This window comes from Cornus florida, unplaced genomic scaffold (genome assembly GCF_030987335.1).
Source record: "Cornus florida cultivar Cherokee Brave unplaced genomic scaffold, ASM3098733v1 CherokeeBrave_3.0.0_Hap2_Chr10, whole genome shotgun sequence".
NCBI classification, from domain to species: Eukaryota; Viridiplantae; Streptophyta; class Magnoliopsida; order Cornales; family Cornaceae; genus Cornus; species Cornus florida.
In genome coordinates, this window is record NW_026775580.1 from 82,551,918 (window position 1) to 82,569,025 (window position 17,108).

The 17,108-nt window shown below is 35.9% G+C and overlaps 2 protein-coding genes across 4 annotated transcripts; one reads left to right on the top strand and one right to left on the bottom strand.

Moving 5' to 3' along the window:
* Nucleotides 1–1,028: 1,028 nt before the first annotated feature.
* Nucleotides 1,029–11,272, top strand: LOC132279383 (uncharacterized). Of its 3 annotated transcripts, none has more exons than XM_059781339.1 (3): nucleotides 1,029–1,146; nucleotides 1,376–1,434; nucleotides 10,316–11,272. In XM_059781339.1, coding segments are annotated over exons 1-3 (726 nt in total). In that variant the 5' UTR covers nucleotides 1,029–1,144; the 3' UTR covers nucleotides 10,981–11,272. The 3 variants fall into 3 exon arrangements, with proteins under 3 accessions (XP_059637322.1, XP_059637323.1, XP_059637324.1); XM_059781340.1 differs by lacking the exon at nucleotides 1,029–1,146 and adding an exon at nucleotides 9,842–9,922 and having other exon boundaries at nucleotides 1,262–1,434; XM_059781341.1 differs by lacking the exon at nucleotides 1,029–1,146 and adding an exon at nucleotides 9,873–9,922 and having other exon boundaries at nucleotides 1,262–1,434.
* Nucleotides 11,273–13,179: 1,907 nt separating this feature from the next.
* LOC132279284 (transcription factor MYB36) lies at nucleotides 13,180–14,521 on the bottom strand. The gene is made up of 3 exons (XM_059781217.1): nucleotides 14,386–14,521; nucleotides 14,167–14,296; nucleotides 13,180–13,987 (listed from the first exon to the last, which is right to left on the bottom strand). The coding sequence occupies exons 1-3, from the start codon at nucleotides 14,519–14,521 to the stop codon at nucleotides 13,180–13,182; spliced, it is 1,074 nt and encodes a 357-aa protein (XP_059637200.1).
* Between the last annotated feature and the right edge of the window lie 2,587 nt (nucleotides 14,522–17,108).

The following is a 17,108-nucleotide window of genomic DNA, read 5'->3' on the forward strand; positions in this document are numbered from 1 at the left end:
CAAAGGAAACCCAATAATTTTTTTTGGTAACTTATAGTTTTGGAATTTGTCACTTAAAAAAAAAAATATTTCATGATTTTTTTTAGTGATTTTTGTTACACTTTTATTTTTCCAAACATGTTTTGTTCTCATATTTCTTAGAACAATATACATTACCACGTTTTTGTTCCAAAATTCTTAAAGTTCTCATTTCAGAACATTACACTACAAAACACTTGTTCTATTCTAGATTAGAGCAGTACATTACATCACACTATACTTTTTAAACGGGTCCTAAATTTTTTCTTAATGTCTTTTTATTAAATTTCAAAGGGTGTGACTATATTTTGTCCAAAGAAATAATAAAGAAACAAAAGGATTAATCTTGAAGATTACACCTACGTCTCTGATAACTTGTCAAAGAAGAGAGCAGGAATAGCTTTAATGGTGGATGATACTTGCTGCAGGTTGCAACACAACTCAAGTTGGACATCACATCGACATCACATCATGTTTTTTTTTTTTTTTTTTTTCTTGGACATCACATCTTGTTAAATCAGTACTGTTTCACTGATGATGCAGTACACTGCAGCTCACATGATCAATATTCGCATTTTTATGTGCATTGGTGCATGTGTCTAGCCTGGTCCAGATCATTGAGGATTATTATTACGGGTTTTGAAATTATCATATGTGGTCGAAACTAAAATGGGATCAAATATATTTAGAAATAATTTTAAAATTAAATATTAAAGGAGAGATGAGCGTTATAGAATAAATAAAAAATGAAATTCATGTGTCCAAAGGGGCTTAATACCGATTAAAATTAACTAGAGAATATTGTAAGGAAAATTTAATCTTGAATCATTTGTTGTCAAAAACTTGTTTATTTTGAACTTCGGGGCCGAGAGATTAAGGACTCGAACGTGTGTAATTTGCATGTAATTGTTTATATTCAAAATTTATTTTCATAAAGGGCAATGATTTGAAGAGTTCCCGTTTTCAAAAAAAAAAAAAAAAAAAAAAAAATTCCTAATATCCCCTAATTTAATTTGATTAGGGTCTAACCATAACATATTTTGTTGTGTATAACCACGAGGGAGAAAACAACGAGACACACAGAAACAGGAGGAAGAGGAGAGGTTTTTGGATAGTTTTTCCATTTATGTAAGAAATATAATTATCTCTCTCATCTTCCTAATATCCCCTAATTTAGGATAGAAATAAAATGTTTATTTGGCTACTTTCTTTATCTCTCTATCTTTTCTCTTTTTCTTTTCTATCAAACGGGGTACTACATTGGATACCCCCAGTAATTTCTCCACTAACCATTGGAGCACTGACACTTATCTGCATAGTAAAGCTTTTCTTCACGTTATTTATCATTCCATTGCAGGAACTTTTTAAACCCTAAAATTGCCACTCAAGTATCATCTCTCTCTCTCAACAATAAAGGTGTGAAAAAATTTGTCTTTGTTTTTATATATTCATTTCCATATGTTTTCATGTTGCAACATTATCTGTTTATCTGTGTTTATTTATATACGCGTTTCATTGATTCTAGTGAACTAAAATCATCAGTTAACCTTTGTTGTCGTTACATAGATAAATTATGGTCTAATTTGTTGATACAAAGCAATTTCACTTGCTTTTTGTGATTTTATGTGTGTGTGTGTGTGTGTTCACTCATGAGAAAGCTTGTGAATATTCTCAACAATTCATAGTCTTTATAGAATATAAGTTATTATTATTATTTATTTATGTTGTAGGATCTCATATAGTATCCTGGATTTATGCAAGTTAAAATTTTTAATAAAATTTATGATCACAAAATGATAAGTTCATGACTTTATTTATATAAAACATTTTATGAATAAAATATTATGGTGTGCTGTTTTAGTTAGTTCTATATTTTTTTAATAAAAAAATTAACGGTAACTTGTTTATTTTTGTGAGGGATAATGTGCTCGAAAATTATTAGGGAGAACTTTGGAGGGTTATGCCTTTCAAATACTTGTCTTAATTCCTTAATATTTTTTTTCATGAGATTTAGGTTTTCTCTTGTTTATTTTTATTGTTTCATGAATTTTAGCTTTTTCTCTTATTTATATTTTTAGAAATATAAATGCCCAAATAATTTTCATTATTTATTTTCCTTTTTTTTTTTAAGGTATATTTATTTTCATTTTGTATGTGCAAAAAGATAGATAATGAAGTAAGTAATAAAAGCATTTTTATAGGGGAGGTAAGGGAAGAGAAATTACATATTATAACAAGTTGATTTAGCGAGGTTCGAAAACTCTTACTCCTTGACTTAAGAGACTTTTCCAAATCCACTAAGGCTTCTCTTTTGTGGTGGAGAGCAAACTCTTCCAATATTGAAGTGAACAGTAAGAGAAATTCCTTTGTTTGGGTCACACCAACCCTTTGTAGTAAATGTACGATGAGTTTAATACAAGTGATACCCCTCAAAGATTGATTCGCAATAAATGAATCAAGTTGAAGCTTAAGTCTATGAAAAAATTGAATGAGAGAATGAAAATGTAATCAATGCTCAAGCTCTTAAGTGCTTTTAAATGCTCTCTCAAAGTTGTGTGTAATGCTCGTCAATGTCCCATATATTCATAGAGGGAAATCTGATCAATATAGTTGTTGGAGGGTTGTTGGGGAGCATTAAATGCAATTATAGCTTTTGAATTTGCATCTGACGCTATTCAGTCGGTTGATAGAACTATCAGTCGGCTGATAGCTCTAAACTGGTCGACCGATATAACTATTAGTTGGCTAGTTTGAACCCCCAGCTTGCAAAGCTACTGTCTAGATACCGGTCAACCGATATCTTCATTTGGTCGATACAACACTAAGTTGTATATTGAACACCTCTAAGGGTGTCTTTGGCCTTGCATTCACTTTATATCAAGTATGATTGCTTCTTTGAAGTCCATATCTAAATTGTTTAAAGGATCAAGTATGAAAATATAAATGTGTATATGCATGATTCTATAGAGATGAGCTTCAAATCAATTCATAAACACTTTAATAATAATTTCTAAGCACTTACCACCCTAATGACTCCTTTCTTCAAGTTTTGGTGTTGATCATTGAGGCTTAGGCTTTTCTTTGAGTTTTGAAGTTCATTCTTGGCCTTTGAGGTCTAAGTCAACTTTGGTGCTTCTAGCTTTGACTTTTGGTCTTTTTAGATTATTTCCATGTCCATAGCTTCACCTTTTGATCTTCTTTGCTTCGTTGAGGTTAATCTTGGAGATATGATATTTCTAGCATAAAAACTCAAATGTAGACATTAGTCCTTAAACACCATTAATGGTTTGTAATTATCAAAATTACTAAATTGTCCTTAGATTAAAACCTTTGAGTTAACTGTTTCTTTTATAGTAGTATTTTGAAGTTTTGGATATATAGACTGGATATTTAATGTAATTTTCTTTATATATATTTTTTCTTCTAAATTTTATTGGAATTCATATAAGTAATACAAAAATAAGTTTTAAACCGATCTCCCAAACTGATATGGATATTCGAGGGATTTTTTAATCAGCTACATAAATCGCTTTGAAAAATAGGTCTAAATGACATTGTTCTATGTAATAAGTTGACTAATAGTTGAGAAACACTAAAATTTTTTTACAGTCACCATTGCTTGTGCAATGGTTGAAATAGGAGAACATTATTAAAGAATACACCTTCTTTTCGTATTTTTGTTAGGGGAATTTGACGCCACTAATTCCTTTAGGACCTTGCCGTCAATACGCACAATAACATGCACAGAAACACAAGACAAGAATTATACGTGGTTCAGCCAATTTTGCCTATGTCCATGGCACACATCCAAAATTCACTATAGCTGTTGAGTAATTACATAATGTGGATCGGCAGATCCCACACACACATACACTGTGTATCTCTCTTTCACTCCTAAAAAATACACTCTGCGTTTTCTTGCTTACTATCTGAAAAATACTCACACAGTATTTCTCTCCCCTTTTTTTTTTTTTTTCCTCTCTCTCTTATCTCTCACTTTGCTCTGCTCTAATTTGAGCTACTGAGCTTTGTTTCTTCTTTGTGCTCTCCACACAACTCTTCTTCTTGGTGTGTTGTGTGTTTTGTGATGCCTTCCATGCTTCTCCTTTCATAGGAGAAGTAAGCCTTCCAATGTCAATGGTAGGTGCATCAATATTTGACTTTTTAAGTGTGAAACAAACAAATGGGTAGGTGGTGCTTCCATTTAAGACTAAAGTTTGGCACCCACCATTTTTAACCTTCTTGATTAGGAGTCTACGTTGAATGTGAGTCATTATTCTAACAATCTCCCACTTGGCGAACTTTGCAAAAGTAATTCAACTTTAGTGAGAACGGTGCGCTTATTCCTATCTTCAAGTTAGAAGGCCGACTGAAGTTGAGCACAACTTCAGTTTCTCTGTAGTGACTGTCTTGGTTAACAAACCGGTCGGATTCTTGGTGCCAAGTATTTTCTCAAGTGTCAACACCCCATTTTCCAATAAAGATTTGATGAAGTGATACCGAAGTCCTATATGCTTGGTTCTCGAATGAAATGCTGAATTATTTGCCAGATGTATAGCACTCTGACTATCACTGTGCAAAACATTCATCTGCTCGAATCCCAACTCTGCCAACAATCCCTGTAACCAGATCATCTCTTTACTAGCCTCTATCACAGCAACATACTCTGCTTCTGTAGTAGATAACGTTACAATCTTCTGTATCAGTGAAACCTAACTAATTGCAGTCATACCTACCGTGAAAACATACCTGGGAGTACTTCTTCTGTGATCTACTTCACCAGCAAAGTCTGAATCTACATAACCCTGTAGTTTCACCTCGCCCTTTTTGAAAGATAGACATTTGTCTGTGGTACCCCGTAGATATTTCAAAATCCACTTCAATGTTTCCCAGTGTACTTTCCTGGATTCGTCATGAATCTGCTTACAGCTCTCACTGCATATGCAATGTCTGGTCTTGTGCAAACCATGGCATACATTAAATTCCAATGGCCGAGGCATATGGAATCTTAGCCATGAAGTTCCTCTCATCGTCTGTCTTTGGACATTGATCTTGGGATAATCGAAAGTGATTAACTAAGGGTGAACTCACCGCCTTAGCATTACTCATGTTGAACCTCTTCACAATCTATTTAATGTACTCAGCCTGAGACAACTGCAAAGTACCTTTCTGCTTGTCTCTGTTAATCCTCATCCCAAGAATCTGCTTCGCTGCACCAAGACCTTTCATTTTGAACTCATTCAACAGCTGCTTCTTCAACTTGCTGATTTCTTCAAAATCAGAACCAGATACTAACATGTCGTCAACATAAAGTAGGAGGATGATGTAACTCATCTCAAACCTCTTGAAGTAGCAGCAATGATCAGCGTTGCATTTGTTGTAGCCATGTCTTCGCATAAACCCATCAAATTTCTTGTACCACTGCCTCGGGGCTTGTTTCAAACCGTACAAGCTTTTCTTCAACTTCATACAAGTTTCTCCTTTCCTTTGACTGAGAAACCCTCCAGTTGTTGTATGTAAATCTTCTCCTCTAGGTCTCCATGGAGGAAAGCAGTTTTGACATCTAACTGCTCTAGGTGCAAACCCTCTACTGCAACAATGCTGAGAACTGACCGAATGGTAGTCAGTTTCACAACTGGTGAAAAAATGTCGGTGTAGTCAATCCCTTCCTTCTGCTAAAAGCCTTTGACCACAAATCTTGCCTTATATCTCTTGGAACCATCATGTTCCTCTTTGACCCTGGACACCCACTTGTTGTGAATAACTTTCTTTCCTGTTGGTAACTTGGCAAGTTCCCATGTTTTGTTGGAGATAAGGGATTTCGTCTCATCTTCCATTGCAAGCTCCCACTTGCTAGCATCTTCAACCTGACATGCTTCAGTATATCCTTCAGGCTCACCACCATCTGTGAGCAACATATAATCCAAATACTTTTGATTTGGAACAGGAATTTGTAGGGACTTCCGAAGTTTGGGTATTGGAGCGCGATGTACTCTGATCAATGAGTTTCTGCTTTGAACTCTCACCCATCTGATCCTCATCATCTTCTAAATCATCATCTAACTTGACATACTCAGGGCTATTCTGTACAGGACTAGTTGACTGTGCGGCATCTCTATCCTTGTACATTACTTTCTCATTGAAAATCACGTCTCTACTTCTGATGATTTTCTTGTTCTGGTGATCCCATAGTCGATAACCAAGTTCATCTCTACCATAACCAATGAAGATGCATTTTAGTGACTTGGGATCGACCTTTCCCCTAGCATGGTCACTAATATGCACATATGCAATACAACCAAAAACTTTTAACCATGAAATATTTACCTTCTTGCTGCTCCATACCTCATCTGGTATCCAAAGCTCCAACGGCACCAACGATCTGTGATTAATCAGGTAGGCTGCTGTGTTGACTGTTTCTGCCCAGAACTGCTTGGGTAGACCCGCATGTATGCGCATGCTTCTGGCTTTCTCCATCAATGTTCATTTCATCCGTTTTGCCATCCTGTTCTGTTGTGGGGTTCCTTGCACAGTTCTCTCCAATCAGATTCCATTCTCAAAACAAAATTTCTTGAACCCATTGTCTTTATACTCTCCACCGTTGTCTGATCTCAACCTCTTGATCTTCAAACCTGTCTCATTCTCCATGGCCTTCCAATTCTTGAACACCTCAAACACTTTAGATTTGTACTTCAAGAAATAAACCCATACCTTCCTCGTGTGATCATCAATGAAAGTCACGTAGTATGATTTTCCGCCAATGGATGAGACTGTTGCTGCCCCCAGACATTTGTGTGAACTAGCTCAAGCTTCTCCTTCCTGAGAGTTTGGCCACTCCTTTTGAAACTAACCCTCTTCTGCTTGCCCATCACGCAACTCTCGCAGAAGTCAATATCAATCTTCCGTATGCCTGGTAGTTTCCCTTTTGAGTGCATGATCTTGAGCCCCTTTTCACTTATTTGACCTAGCCTCTAGTGCCAAAGGTTGTGATCCTCTTTGCTTTCTGCAACTGCTATTGACCCATAAGCAGTGGTGGTTGTGTAGAGAGTGTCAGCCTTCTTACCACGTGCAATGGTTATAGCGCCTATGGAAACCTTCCATGAGTCTCCATTGAAGGTTGTAATGAAACCTTCTTCTGACAGTTGGCTCACAGAAATTAGATTCTTTCTCGAGTTAGGGATGTGTCTCACATCCTTTAACTTCCATACAGATCCATTCAGCTTGATCTGTATTTCACCCTTGCCGACGATACTGCAGGTTTGATCATTCCTAAGATGCACCTTTCCTAGGTTACCCGGTACATAGCTCTCAAAGAGCTCTCGACTTGAGCTTGCATGAAATGATGCTTTAGAATCTAGAACCCATGATTCCGCCTTGCTCTCCAAAGAGCATATCAGCGCATCGTCTGATTCTTCTGAGACCACGTTCGCCTCTGTCTTGTTCTCCTTTTCTTTCTTCGGAGATCTGCACTGGTTTTTGTAATGATCAGTTTTGCCACAATTCCAACACTCAACATCATTGTGGTCTGTGGAATTCTTGGCATTTTGAGTGTTGTGATCTTCCATTCCTCGATTTGGATCTACTTCTGTACTTATTCCCGCTGCCTTTCTTCTTGTTTGAACTTCTGCTTCAGCAGTCAACATTTAAGGCTGAGCCACTGGTGGAGACTCCTATTGTTTGCCTTCTGATCTCCTCAGTTAGAATCATGCTTACAACATCGTCAAACTTTAACTCAGTCTTCCTTGCAGAGCTATTGATCGCCGTAATTGTGCCACTCCAACTATCGGGTAATTGCCCAAGAATTAGTAGTACTTGGATCTCGTCTTTGAAGTCAATTTCAACATATTCTAATTGGCTAACAATCCCGTTGAATACATTTAGATGCTCGTTGAATCTTCCACCTTCAACCATTTTCATGTTGAACAATTTCTTAATCAAGTGCACCTTCTTTGCTGCAGATGGCTATTCATACATACTCGAAAAGGCTGCTATGAGAGACTTCGTCGTCTTCTCATTCTTTATGTTAAAGGCAACTGATTTTGACAACATCAATCTGATGGTGCTAAGAGCCTTTCGATCAAGCAATTTCCATTCTTCATCTTTTGTCTCCTCCGGCTTATCCCCCAGAGGTTGATAAAGATTTTTCTGGAACAAGTAATCTTCTACTTGCATCTTCCAGAATCCGAAGTTTGTATCGTCAAACTTCTCGATCGTAGATGATGATTTATCTTCTGACGCCATTGCTCCCACTCGAACGAACAATTTTGTGAATAGTACCGTATACTGGAACAGTACTGTATTCTGCCACAGTGACTGTATTTGGGAACAGTTGCATATTCTACTACAGTTCTGTACACTGCTACAGTGTCTTCGGTAGAACACTATTTGCACAGTACTTCAATAGTACTTGCACAGTGCAATGACAGCGACTTGGGCTCTGATACCAATTGTTAGGGGGAATTAGACGCCACTAATTCCTTTAGGACCCTGCCGTTAATACGCACAATAACATGCACAGAAACATAAGACAAGAATGATACGTGGTTCGGCCAATTTTGCCTACGTCCACGGCGCACACCAGAAATTCACTATATCTGTCGAGTAATTACAAGCTGTGGATCAACAGATCCCACACACACATACACCGTGTATCTCTCTTTCACTCCTGAAAAATACACTGTGTTTTCTTATTTACTCTCTGAAAAATATTCACATTGTATTTCTCTCCTTTTTTTTTTTTTTCCTCTCTTATCTCTCACTCTGCTCTAATTTGAGCTACTGAGCTTTGTTTCTTATCTGTGCTCTCCACACAACTCTTCTTCTTGGTGTGTTGTGTGTTTTGTGATGCCTTCCATGCTTCTCCTTTTATAGGAGAAGTAAGCCTTCCAATGTCAATGGAAGATGCATCAATATTTGACTTTCCAAGTGTGAAACAAACAAATGGGTAGGTGGTGCTTTCATTTAAGACTAAAGTTTGGCATCCACCATTTTTGACCTTCTTGATTAGGAGTCTATGTTGAATGTGAGCCATTATTCTAACAATTTTTCCCCCCACCCTATCACCGTGCATGGTTGGAACTAATATTAAGTGGATTTGTTTATTAAGTAATTGTGTATCGGAAGTTTTGGTTTGCTCAAACCAGTTTGAACAAAGTGTGTTTTTATTTGTTTTGGTGGTTCGACGACATTGGAATTTTATTTTATTTTTATCAGGTTGGTCTTGATCTGCCCATCCCATGCGTAAGGAACCATAAAACAAGTTCATATATTCCTTAGCTTTTTTGTTTGCTAAAATCTAGCTTCTCTGATTCTTAAAGAGAAACATATAAATTCTAAACAGTGTATCCGTCATGGTTACTTCCAATTGTCAGATCCTGCTATAATTGCTCCTGGACACTCTTGACATGATATTGGGGCTTTTTATTTTTATGTACTGCAAAATCGTGTTTCATATATGCCAATGCTATTTTATGATTGGCGATGAATGTAATTTTTTGCTTTACTCTGTCCTTAATGATAGTAATTCACATTGAAAGATGATGATTCTTATGTTTTAAGTGCATGCTGATATATGAATTTGAAGAAAGACTGCTAATTATTTCATCTGTTCTAGTAATCCTGTTCCTTGTAATCCGCTTTGATAATTGCAAATAATTAGGAGAGCACCTTGATCTTTTCCTTGTGGCAAGGTTTGATTCGAATATAAAATGAAAGTCCAGTGTTGATCTTTCTGCAAATATATACTGTTTATAGAGTTTGTTATTTATCTATTGCTTTAATGTTATTAATTCATTATGCTTTTGTGTTATTTTTTATATCATAGTCATGTCCCTTTACCTAAGAGGGCTTCACAGGTAGTTACATGAATGGAGCTAGTCACTACCTCAAAAACTTGACTGACAAGGTCAGTCTCCTTATGTCCCATAATCGACTTAATGTTCTGTTCAACCCCGGAATTTATTCATTTATTAACAAACCAGTAAAAAGTGGTCGATTGTGAGAAAATATATACTTCCACCTTATCTTTGTCTTAGGTGTTAACACGACATCGCTTTTTCACTTTCTTCTAATTTCAAAGCACAGTATTTTTATGCTTGGATGAATGGCAGAGCAGTATTCATATGAAAAATGATTTTGTGACGTGATGACTGGGCATTTAAGATTCCTTGTTAGCTCAATTTTATCTATTCCTTGTTTTGCTGAAATTCTCGAAGTAACCTCAGAACTTTTTAATTCTTTTGCATTGTAAATCTGTGTTAATAAATTCTATTTGTGTGGGTACTCTCCTTTCTGGCAGAGCATTTTCAAATGGAGCATGGATGGGACTCAGACTGTGGGGAGCAGGGATACGACTCGGACTGTGGGGAGCAGGGATATGACTCGGACTCTGGGGAGCAGGGATGTGGCTCTGACGCTGGTGAGCAGGGATTTGGCTCGGACTCGGACTCTGGGGAGCAGGGATTCGACTCGGACTCTGGGGAGCAGGGATATGACTCGGACTCTGGGGAGCAGGGATGTGGCTCTGACGCTGGTGAGCAGGGATTTGGCTCGGACTCGGACTCTGGGGAGAAGGGATATGGCAATTATGTTCCAAATAATAATGGCAATAATTTGGAGGTTGATAAACCCGAGAAGGGGGTCCCCAGTACCTACAAGGGGAATCAATTCACTACTAATAATTCACAATCCTATGAAAGGACTTCCAGGATGATCCGCCAAGAGAAGGAGAGTGGCAGCTATGAACGCTATACCATGAAGGAGAAGGTCTCGTTGGAGGAGCCACACAGGGAGAGAGGCAAAGGACAAGTTGGTGTCAGGGATGAGTATACGAGGAGAGAAACCACCAAGATTGGTAACAAAAGTGGTTACACTGAGTACCACAAAGAAGAGAGATTTCGTGATGTCAGTTATGGTAAGAACAGTAGCAGTGTGGGAAATGGCGGCAGCAAACGTATAAACTAGTAGTAGTAGTAGTAGAGTTGGTTCCCACTCCACTTGTGGTTATCTCCCTCAGGACTAGAGCAGTATTTTGGATTTGATGTCCTTTTGTTTTAGGTTCTTATGTTTGCTTCCTTGGTGCTTTGTATTAGTAGTAGTACTAAGTTTAATGACTTGTTTGTTGTTTTGGTTCTGGCCCTGAAGTCATATGTTTTGGTTTTGATGATTGGAAGTCATTGGGCTAATGCGTATGGTACAAACTATTACCTACTTGTTTGGTAGTAGTAAGTTTAATGACTTGCTCTTGTTTTGATTCTGGTCTGGAATTCACATTTTGCTTATTTTGATGACTGGAAGTCATTGGTCTTGTATAGGGGTGGCATGGCAATGGTGTGGGTTTGGGTGGATTTTGGGCTAATCATGAATGGGTTAGTAACCCATTATCAACCCATCAATAGGGGGTTCATAAGCGGATTGGACATCAATTAGTCTAGACCCCACATATAACCCATAGACCCGTTAACATAATTTATTATTGTTAGCTCACAAAATTATGCTTGTATATTACTTTTTTTAATATATGAATTTATATTTTAATCTACTCACAAAATTATTCTGCTATGATTGTTTTTTTATTATTCACAGTAATTATTATTATTGTTTTTTTCGGAACTGATTTCTTGAGGGAAATGTATAATTGAAGTTTATATGTTATTTTACTATAGAATAATCCTAACAGAAGCCTCAAATTTCATCTTTGGTAATAAAGAAGTAATATATAACAATTCAGATTTTAAAAGTTCAATTAGTAAGTAATTTTTTCCCCCCAAAAGTAGACAAATATGTGCTCTATATCTTGTAGTGTATTGACTTAATAATTGGCTAATCTGCTCATGGTTATTCAACTCTACTTTGACAATTTTATGTGGGTCATTTTTTGTTCACTTAATTAATTTTCCAAGCCCTATTATTATTATTATTTTTATCCACCAAGCTAGTGAGAAATGAAAGTAGACAGAAAATGAGAGGAGAGTGAGAGAGAGACGAGATAAATGAATAAAAAGAAACGAGAAGCGAGAGAGATAAAATAAAATAAAATAATTAATTTTGAAAAATATCACGTGTGGTGGGTTAAGTGGGTTATACCAAACCATTAATTACTCTTTCAACCAAATTAGTAACCCCAATGCCAAATAATTGTTGGGCAGATTTTTGGGTTTGGGTATATTTTGCCACCCATAGTCTCGTACGTATAGCACAAATTTCACGTGTTGGTGACAGTCTCATATGCTCTCCAGACCTGCCAATATATATATATATATATATATATATATATATATATATATATATATGATCTCAGAATCTATGTATTTGAAACGTTTTCCAATAGACTATGGAACAATAGCATCTCGCTGAGTGGCTGATAACTACAATCACCCTCCCACCCCATACAACAACCACCTACAACAGCTGAATTGAATGTAAGTCAGGTTTGATTCTTGGAAGGCATCAAGGCTTAAATATGCAGGCAATGTACTGGTATTTTGGCTTACACAATTTTCAACCCGCAGAAGAACAAACCAAGCTGGATACTGGCCGGCAGTGGTGTTGTGGTATTGAAGGATCTGATTGGTGACTCATGCCAAGTTAGCGTTCCGAAAGGGCATGTTCAACTGTTGAATGATTCGCATTTATCTTATTTCTACCGAGAATTAGGTCTATTTGTTAAATTTCAAGCATTCAATTCGGTTTATAGATTTGAATGTCCTACAGTGGAACTGAGTGCAGCATCCACTTGAATCTTGCTTGGCACAAGCTGTGAGATTAGTGAGCGTTATAGTTTTAAATGATGAAATGGCCTCTATCCTAATGGTATAACCCCTCCCAATCCTCAAACAGGAAGAGTGGAATATATGTCCGTGGGCAAAACTATATGTGAGTATTTACCTAACCAAAAAATAAAATAAAATGGAAGTAAACAAAACAAAATATATAGTTCCCCCCCAAAAATGTTGTGGATGGGGTATCATCACTTTTTTTTTTTTTTCTTTTCCTGAGATCACTGAATTTTGGAAAACTTTATATTTCATATCCTTCCTCATGGAAATATTTATATAAACTTGGTATTTCATAACATTATTATCACAAATTTACAACCCCTCCGGCTCCATATGCCTTCTAATTATGAGCATGAAATATGGTTACACCACTCAAGACTGTTTGTCACTGCAGATTGTATCCTAATACATAATCTTGACACATCCCTTCTGACTGATGAAGAACAGAAGTAGAATCCCAAGAGTTTGAGGAGGCTGATTGCATATTGAAGCCGTTGGACCACCCAAGCGAACCATCCATTTCATTGAACCAATCACAATCAGCTAGCTGATCCTCTCTTGGTTGAAATTCAACTGTTTTGTTGTTGAGAAAGTTGTCAAGTTCAGTTTGGAACGTCGAAACTGGCTGAATTCCTGCATTGTTTTGTTCCGTACCATCTGATTCCGGCACAACAGTTGAGTCTAGCACATTATTTCCGGTGTGGAACGCAATTGCATTGTCTGCTGATGATAAACCATTTAAAGAATCATACTCTTGTTGTAGCCCAATAGAACCATTGGGTGGTTCATAGAAATCAACATTTGGTCCATGTCCAGTTTGAGGACTAGCTTGAACGTGTTGCATCATAGGGTTAGGGCTTTGATGCAAGCATTGGAGGCTCGGAACCATCTTGTCTTGAAGGAGCTGCAACTTGGGCCACAGAGCAGGATTGTTGTAGAAAGAGAGAGGGTTTTGAAGGCTCTGAAGCTGCATGTGAAGTTGAAGTCTTTCGATGGCGGAGTTGCTCAAGGCCTGCACCTGGGTGCCATCTTCTGTGCCATTTGTATCTTTCTGGTCCTTACTTGCAGCCGAAAGGCGATTGATTTGGGACTGTTTGCGCCTTCCAAGCAACTTCTTCTTCAGTTTGGTGTTCCAGTAATTCTTTATGTCATTATCTGTTCTTCCAGGCAATTGGGCTGCAATTATGGACCACCTGATCATAGAACATGAAATTTGCACCAAATCAGCCTCTACCAGGAAATATGAAACAAGTTCATAAAAAAATGTAACAGAAGAGGAATTTAAACTGAACCTATGTGATTCTTAAACAAAAGCATCATAGACAAACAAGAAGGACAAACAACTAAGAACGAGAGAGAAAGAGAGATCGACCTGCTGCCAATACTTATATAGAGGCTGCAGATGATGTTGTCTTCTTCTTCGGAGAATCCACCATGCTTGATGTTGGGTCGCAAGTAATTCAACCATCTTAATCTACAACTCTTTCCACATCTCTTAAGCCCTGTGAAATAATTCCCTTTTATCAGTCAAAACTCATCATTTTCAAATTATAAGTGTGTTTGTGTGTGAGAGAGAGAGAGGGGTGCATACCAATCTTTTGGGGAAGAGCAATCCAGTTGCCACCAGTACCATATTTTTCAATATAAGCTTTGAGCTTTTCATCTTCTTCAGGAGACCACGGACCTCTCTTCACGTTAGCTTTGTCACAGCATGGAGCTCTACCCATTATTTCTGTCAATGCGATGTATCTTTCTTCTCTCTTTTATGTTTCTGTAACCAAATTGAAAACTTAATGTGATTGTTGGGGAAGAATGTTTAAGGGAAGACCAAGCTTTATAGGTTAGAAGATTAGGTGATGTGATGCTTAAGAAAACCAAAAAGGTCTTACGACTCTCTCCGTCATTTCTCACCATTCAACCCCATTTCTCATCTAGCTAGGGTTTCTACTCTCTCCCTCTCTCTCTCTCTCACACACACACACACATTTGGATTAGTTTGCTCATCAATTATTTTGTTGTATATTATATTGTTAGTACGCATATTACCTGAGTCCTGACAAACAACTACATAAAAATTTCTCTTATCCTTCATATTATAATGTAAAACTCTTTCGCTTTGCTTATTATAGATGCAATGCTACTGGTAATATAGAAATAAACATCTGTCCTCTTAGTTCGTGGTCAATCTCCTCCAAAAATTCAATTATTGAGCTTGTTATTTGTAAGATGATACTTGTCATGAAGTTATTACTTTTTTTTTGAAAGATAAATTCAATTTATTAATGTAGAGAAACTTATCATGAAGTTAGCCCTTTAAATTATTTACCCAAAAGAGAAAAGAAAAAGATGATACTTATCATAAAATGTATTTTCATGATACATTAAATAAAAAGAGGTTCTATGTATTTTTACTTTACTGACACATAATGATTAAATGTCATAAACAATAAGGATAGAAAGTATACTAATTGAAATAATTAGGGTTTCCACCAAATTTTACATGATTTTAAAGTGTGACTAATTAATCTCAGCACTTAAATTTCAGAAACAGCTATAATTTAAGTTAGTTAGTGAAGGAGCCCAATAATGTGTCAAGTATATATATATATACTTACTACTCACAAAATTTAAGCAGTGTGATAAAATGATTTGAGATGTCTAGCAGTACTCTTGTTTTATATATATAATTGTTAAGTTGTGTAGCTAGGAGAAAAATAAAAATTAAAGACTAATCTGGACCTTGGAATTTGTGCGAAATTTATATTAACCAGAAGGAGGATTAACATAATGAATAACCAACGTAATTTAAATAGTCGAGCAAAAAAGCAAAAAAAAAAATAATAATAATAAAAAAGAGGTAATTTGAAGACTTGTAGTGTAGTTAGTCATGTGTACCGTTGTATAGCTTCTAAATAGGGATCTAGAAGAACTTGGATATTGATCTGATTTAGAAGAAAATGGTAAAACAAAAATTGTTTGGGTCGGTATGCCCCAAGTAATCTTGTAATGAATCTTTTATTTATTTGCATACTTACTTACCAGGAAAAAAAATGAGTAAATCTTCTAATGATGAGACATCTAAAACAAGAAAAATTTTCATTATACAGTTTGTAAAGCAAAAAATAATAATAATTTTATTGGGAGTGTCTTAGACCATTTCTTATTTTTCATTGTTTAGCTCCAAACCGCAATATGCCACAAATATTTCAATGTCTTTTCATTTTGTTCTTTAATTCCATTGAGAACCCGAAGGAGAAGAAACTAGGAATTGAAATTTTTTTTTTTTTTTTTCTTTTTCTTTTCCCATTAATTGGCATCTAGAAAAATAAAACTAATTTGACACCACTATAGTATAATATGAAGTTAGTGAATTTGGATTGATCATATTCGTGTTTGTCATAATCGCGCCAACCTATTTAATCCGTTTAAGTGGTCATAATACGATGATAGTGAATTTGAGTTTATCATATTTAAGTGTGTGTTATCACGTCAACCTATTTAAGTAATCCTCCCATGTTCATGCTAAGTCAATTCGATTAACACCTAAGACTTAGGAGTTCAGACCCAAAACAACTAGGATAAAGGTAGATCAATAATATAAATATTGTATTTCGTAAATCTATATATATATATATCTTTAATTGTACTGTCCAAATTATTCTAATTTTTATGGTTTTTATTTTTTATTATATTTATATTTTATGCTTAAATTAATAAATGGTTTATATGACCCCATTTAAGTGAAACAGTTAAACAAGTGATTAAATGGGTCGTACTACCCGTTTATTAAATGGGAATAAATACACAAGTCGTATCATGTTACTCATTTATTAAACGGGTTATGTATGTTTGTGCAGAGGATTCTTACTCGATTAATAAACAGGTCGTATTTGAATTGACTCATTTAACAAAATATTCATAGATTAACACAACATAATTATGACCTTGTCAATCCTACAAAACATAAACATCATTAAATCATAATACAATTTTTTGGTCTCTTAAATTTTATAAGTTTATTAGTCTTAGTAGAATATCTTAAACAAGGATATGCCACTAAGCCGCTCGAATTGGTATACATTTCAAATTTCACCTCTATAATTTTTTTACATTTTTTTGGATAAAAAATAAATGAATTGTCTAAGCCAATAGTAAAAAATGTGTTAATTTAACCTATCTAAGACTTTATTGCGTATGTGTTTGTTGGTCCAAGTAAATTTCCTATCAACTCATGAAGTTGATATAATCACGGCATCATGGATATTTTATTACTAAAGCAGTACTATTAATGACTATTCAAAACCCTAATTGCAA

Excerpts from the sequence above, each read along its gene's own strand:
- LOC132279284 (XM_059781217.1), bottom strand. The coding sequence starts at position 14,521 with ATGGGTAGAGCTCCATGCTGTGACAAAGCTAACGTGAAGAGAGGTCCG. Across the intron at positions 14,297-14,385 it reads TGCTCTTCCCCAAAAGATTG|GGCTTAAGAGATGTGGAAAG; the intron begins GTATGCACCCCT and ends ATTATTTCACAG. Across the intron at positions 13,988-14,166 it reads TATATAAGTATTGGCAGCAG|GTGGTCCATAATTGCAGCCC; the intron begins GTCGATCTCTCT and ends TTCTATGATCAG.
- LOC132279383 (XM_059781339.1), top strand. Across the intron at positions 1,435-10,315 it reads TCTCTCTCTCAACAATAAAG|AGCATTTTCAAATGGAGCAT; the intron begins GTGTGAAAAAAT and ends CCTTTCTGGCAG.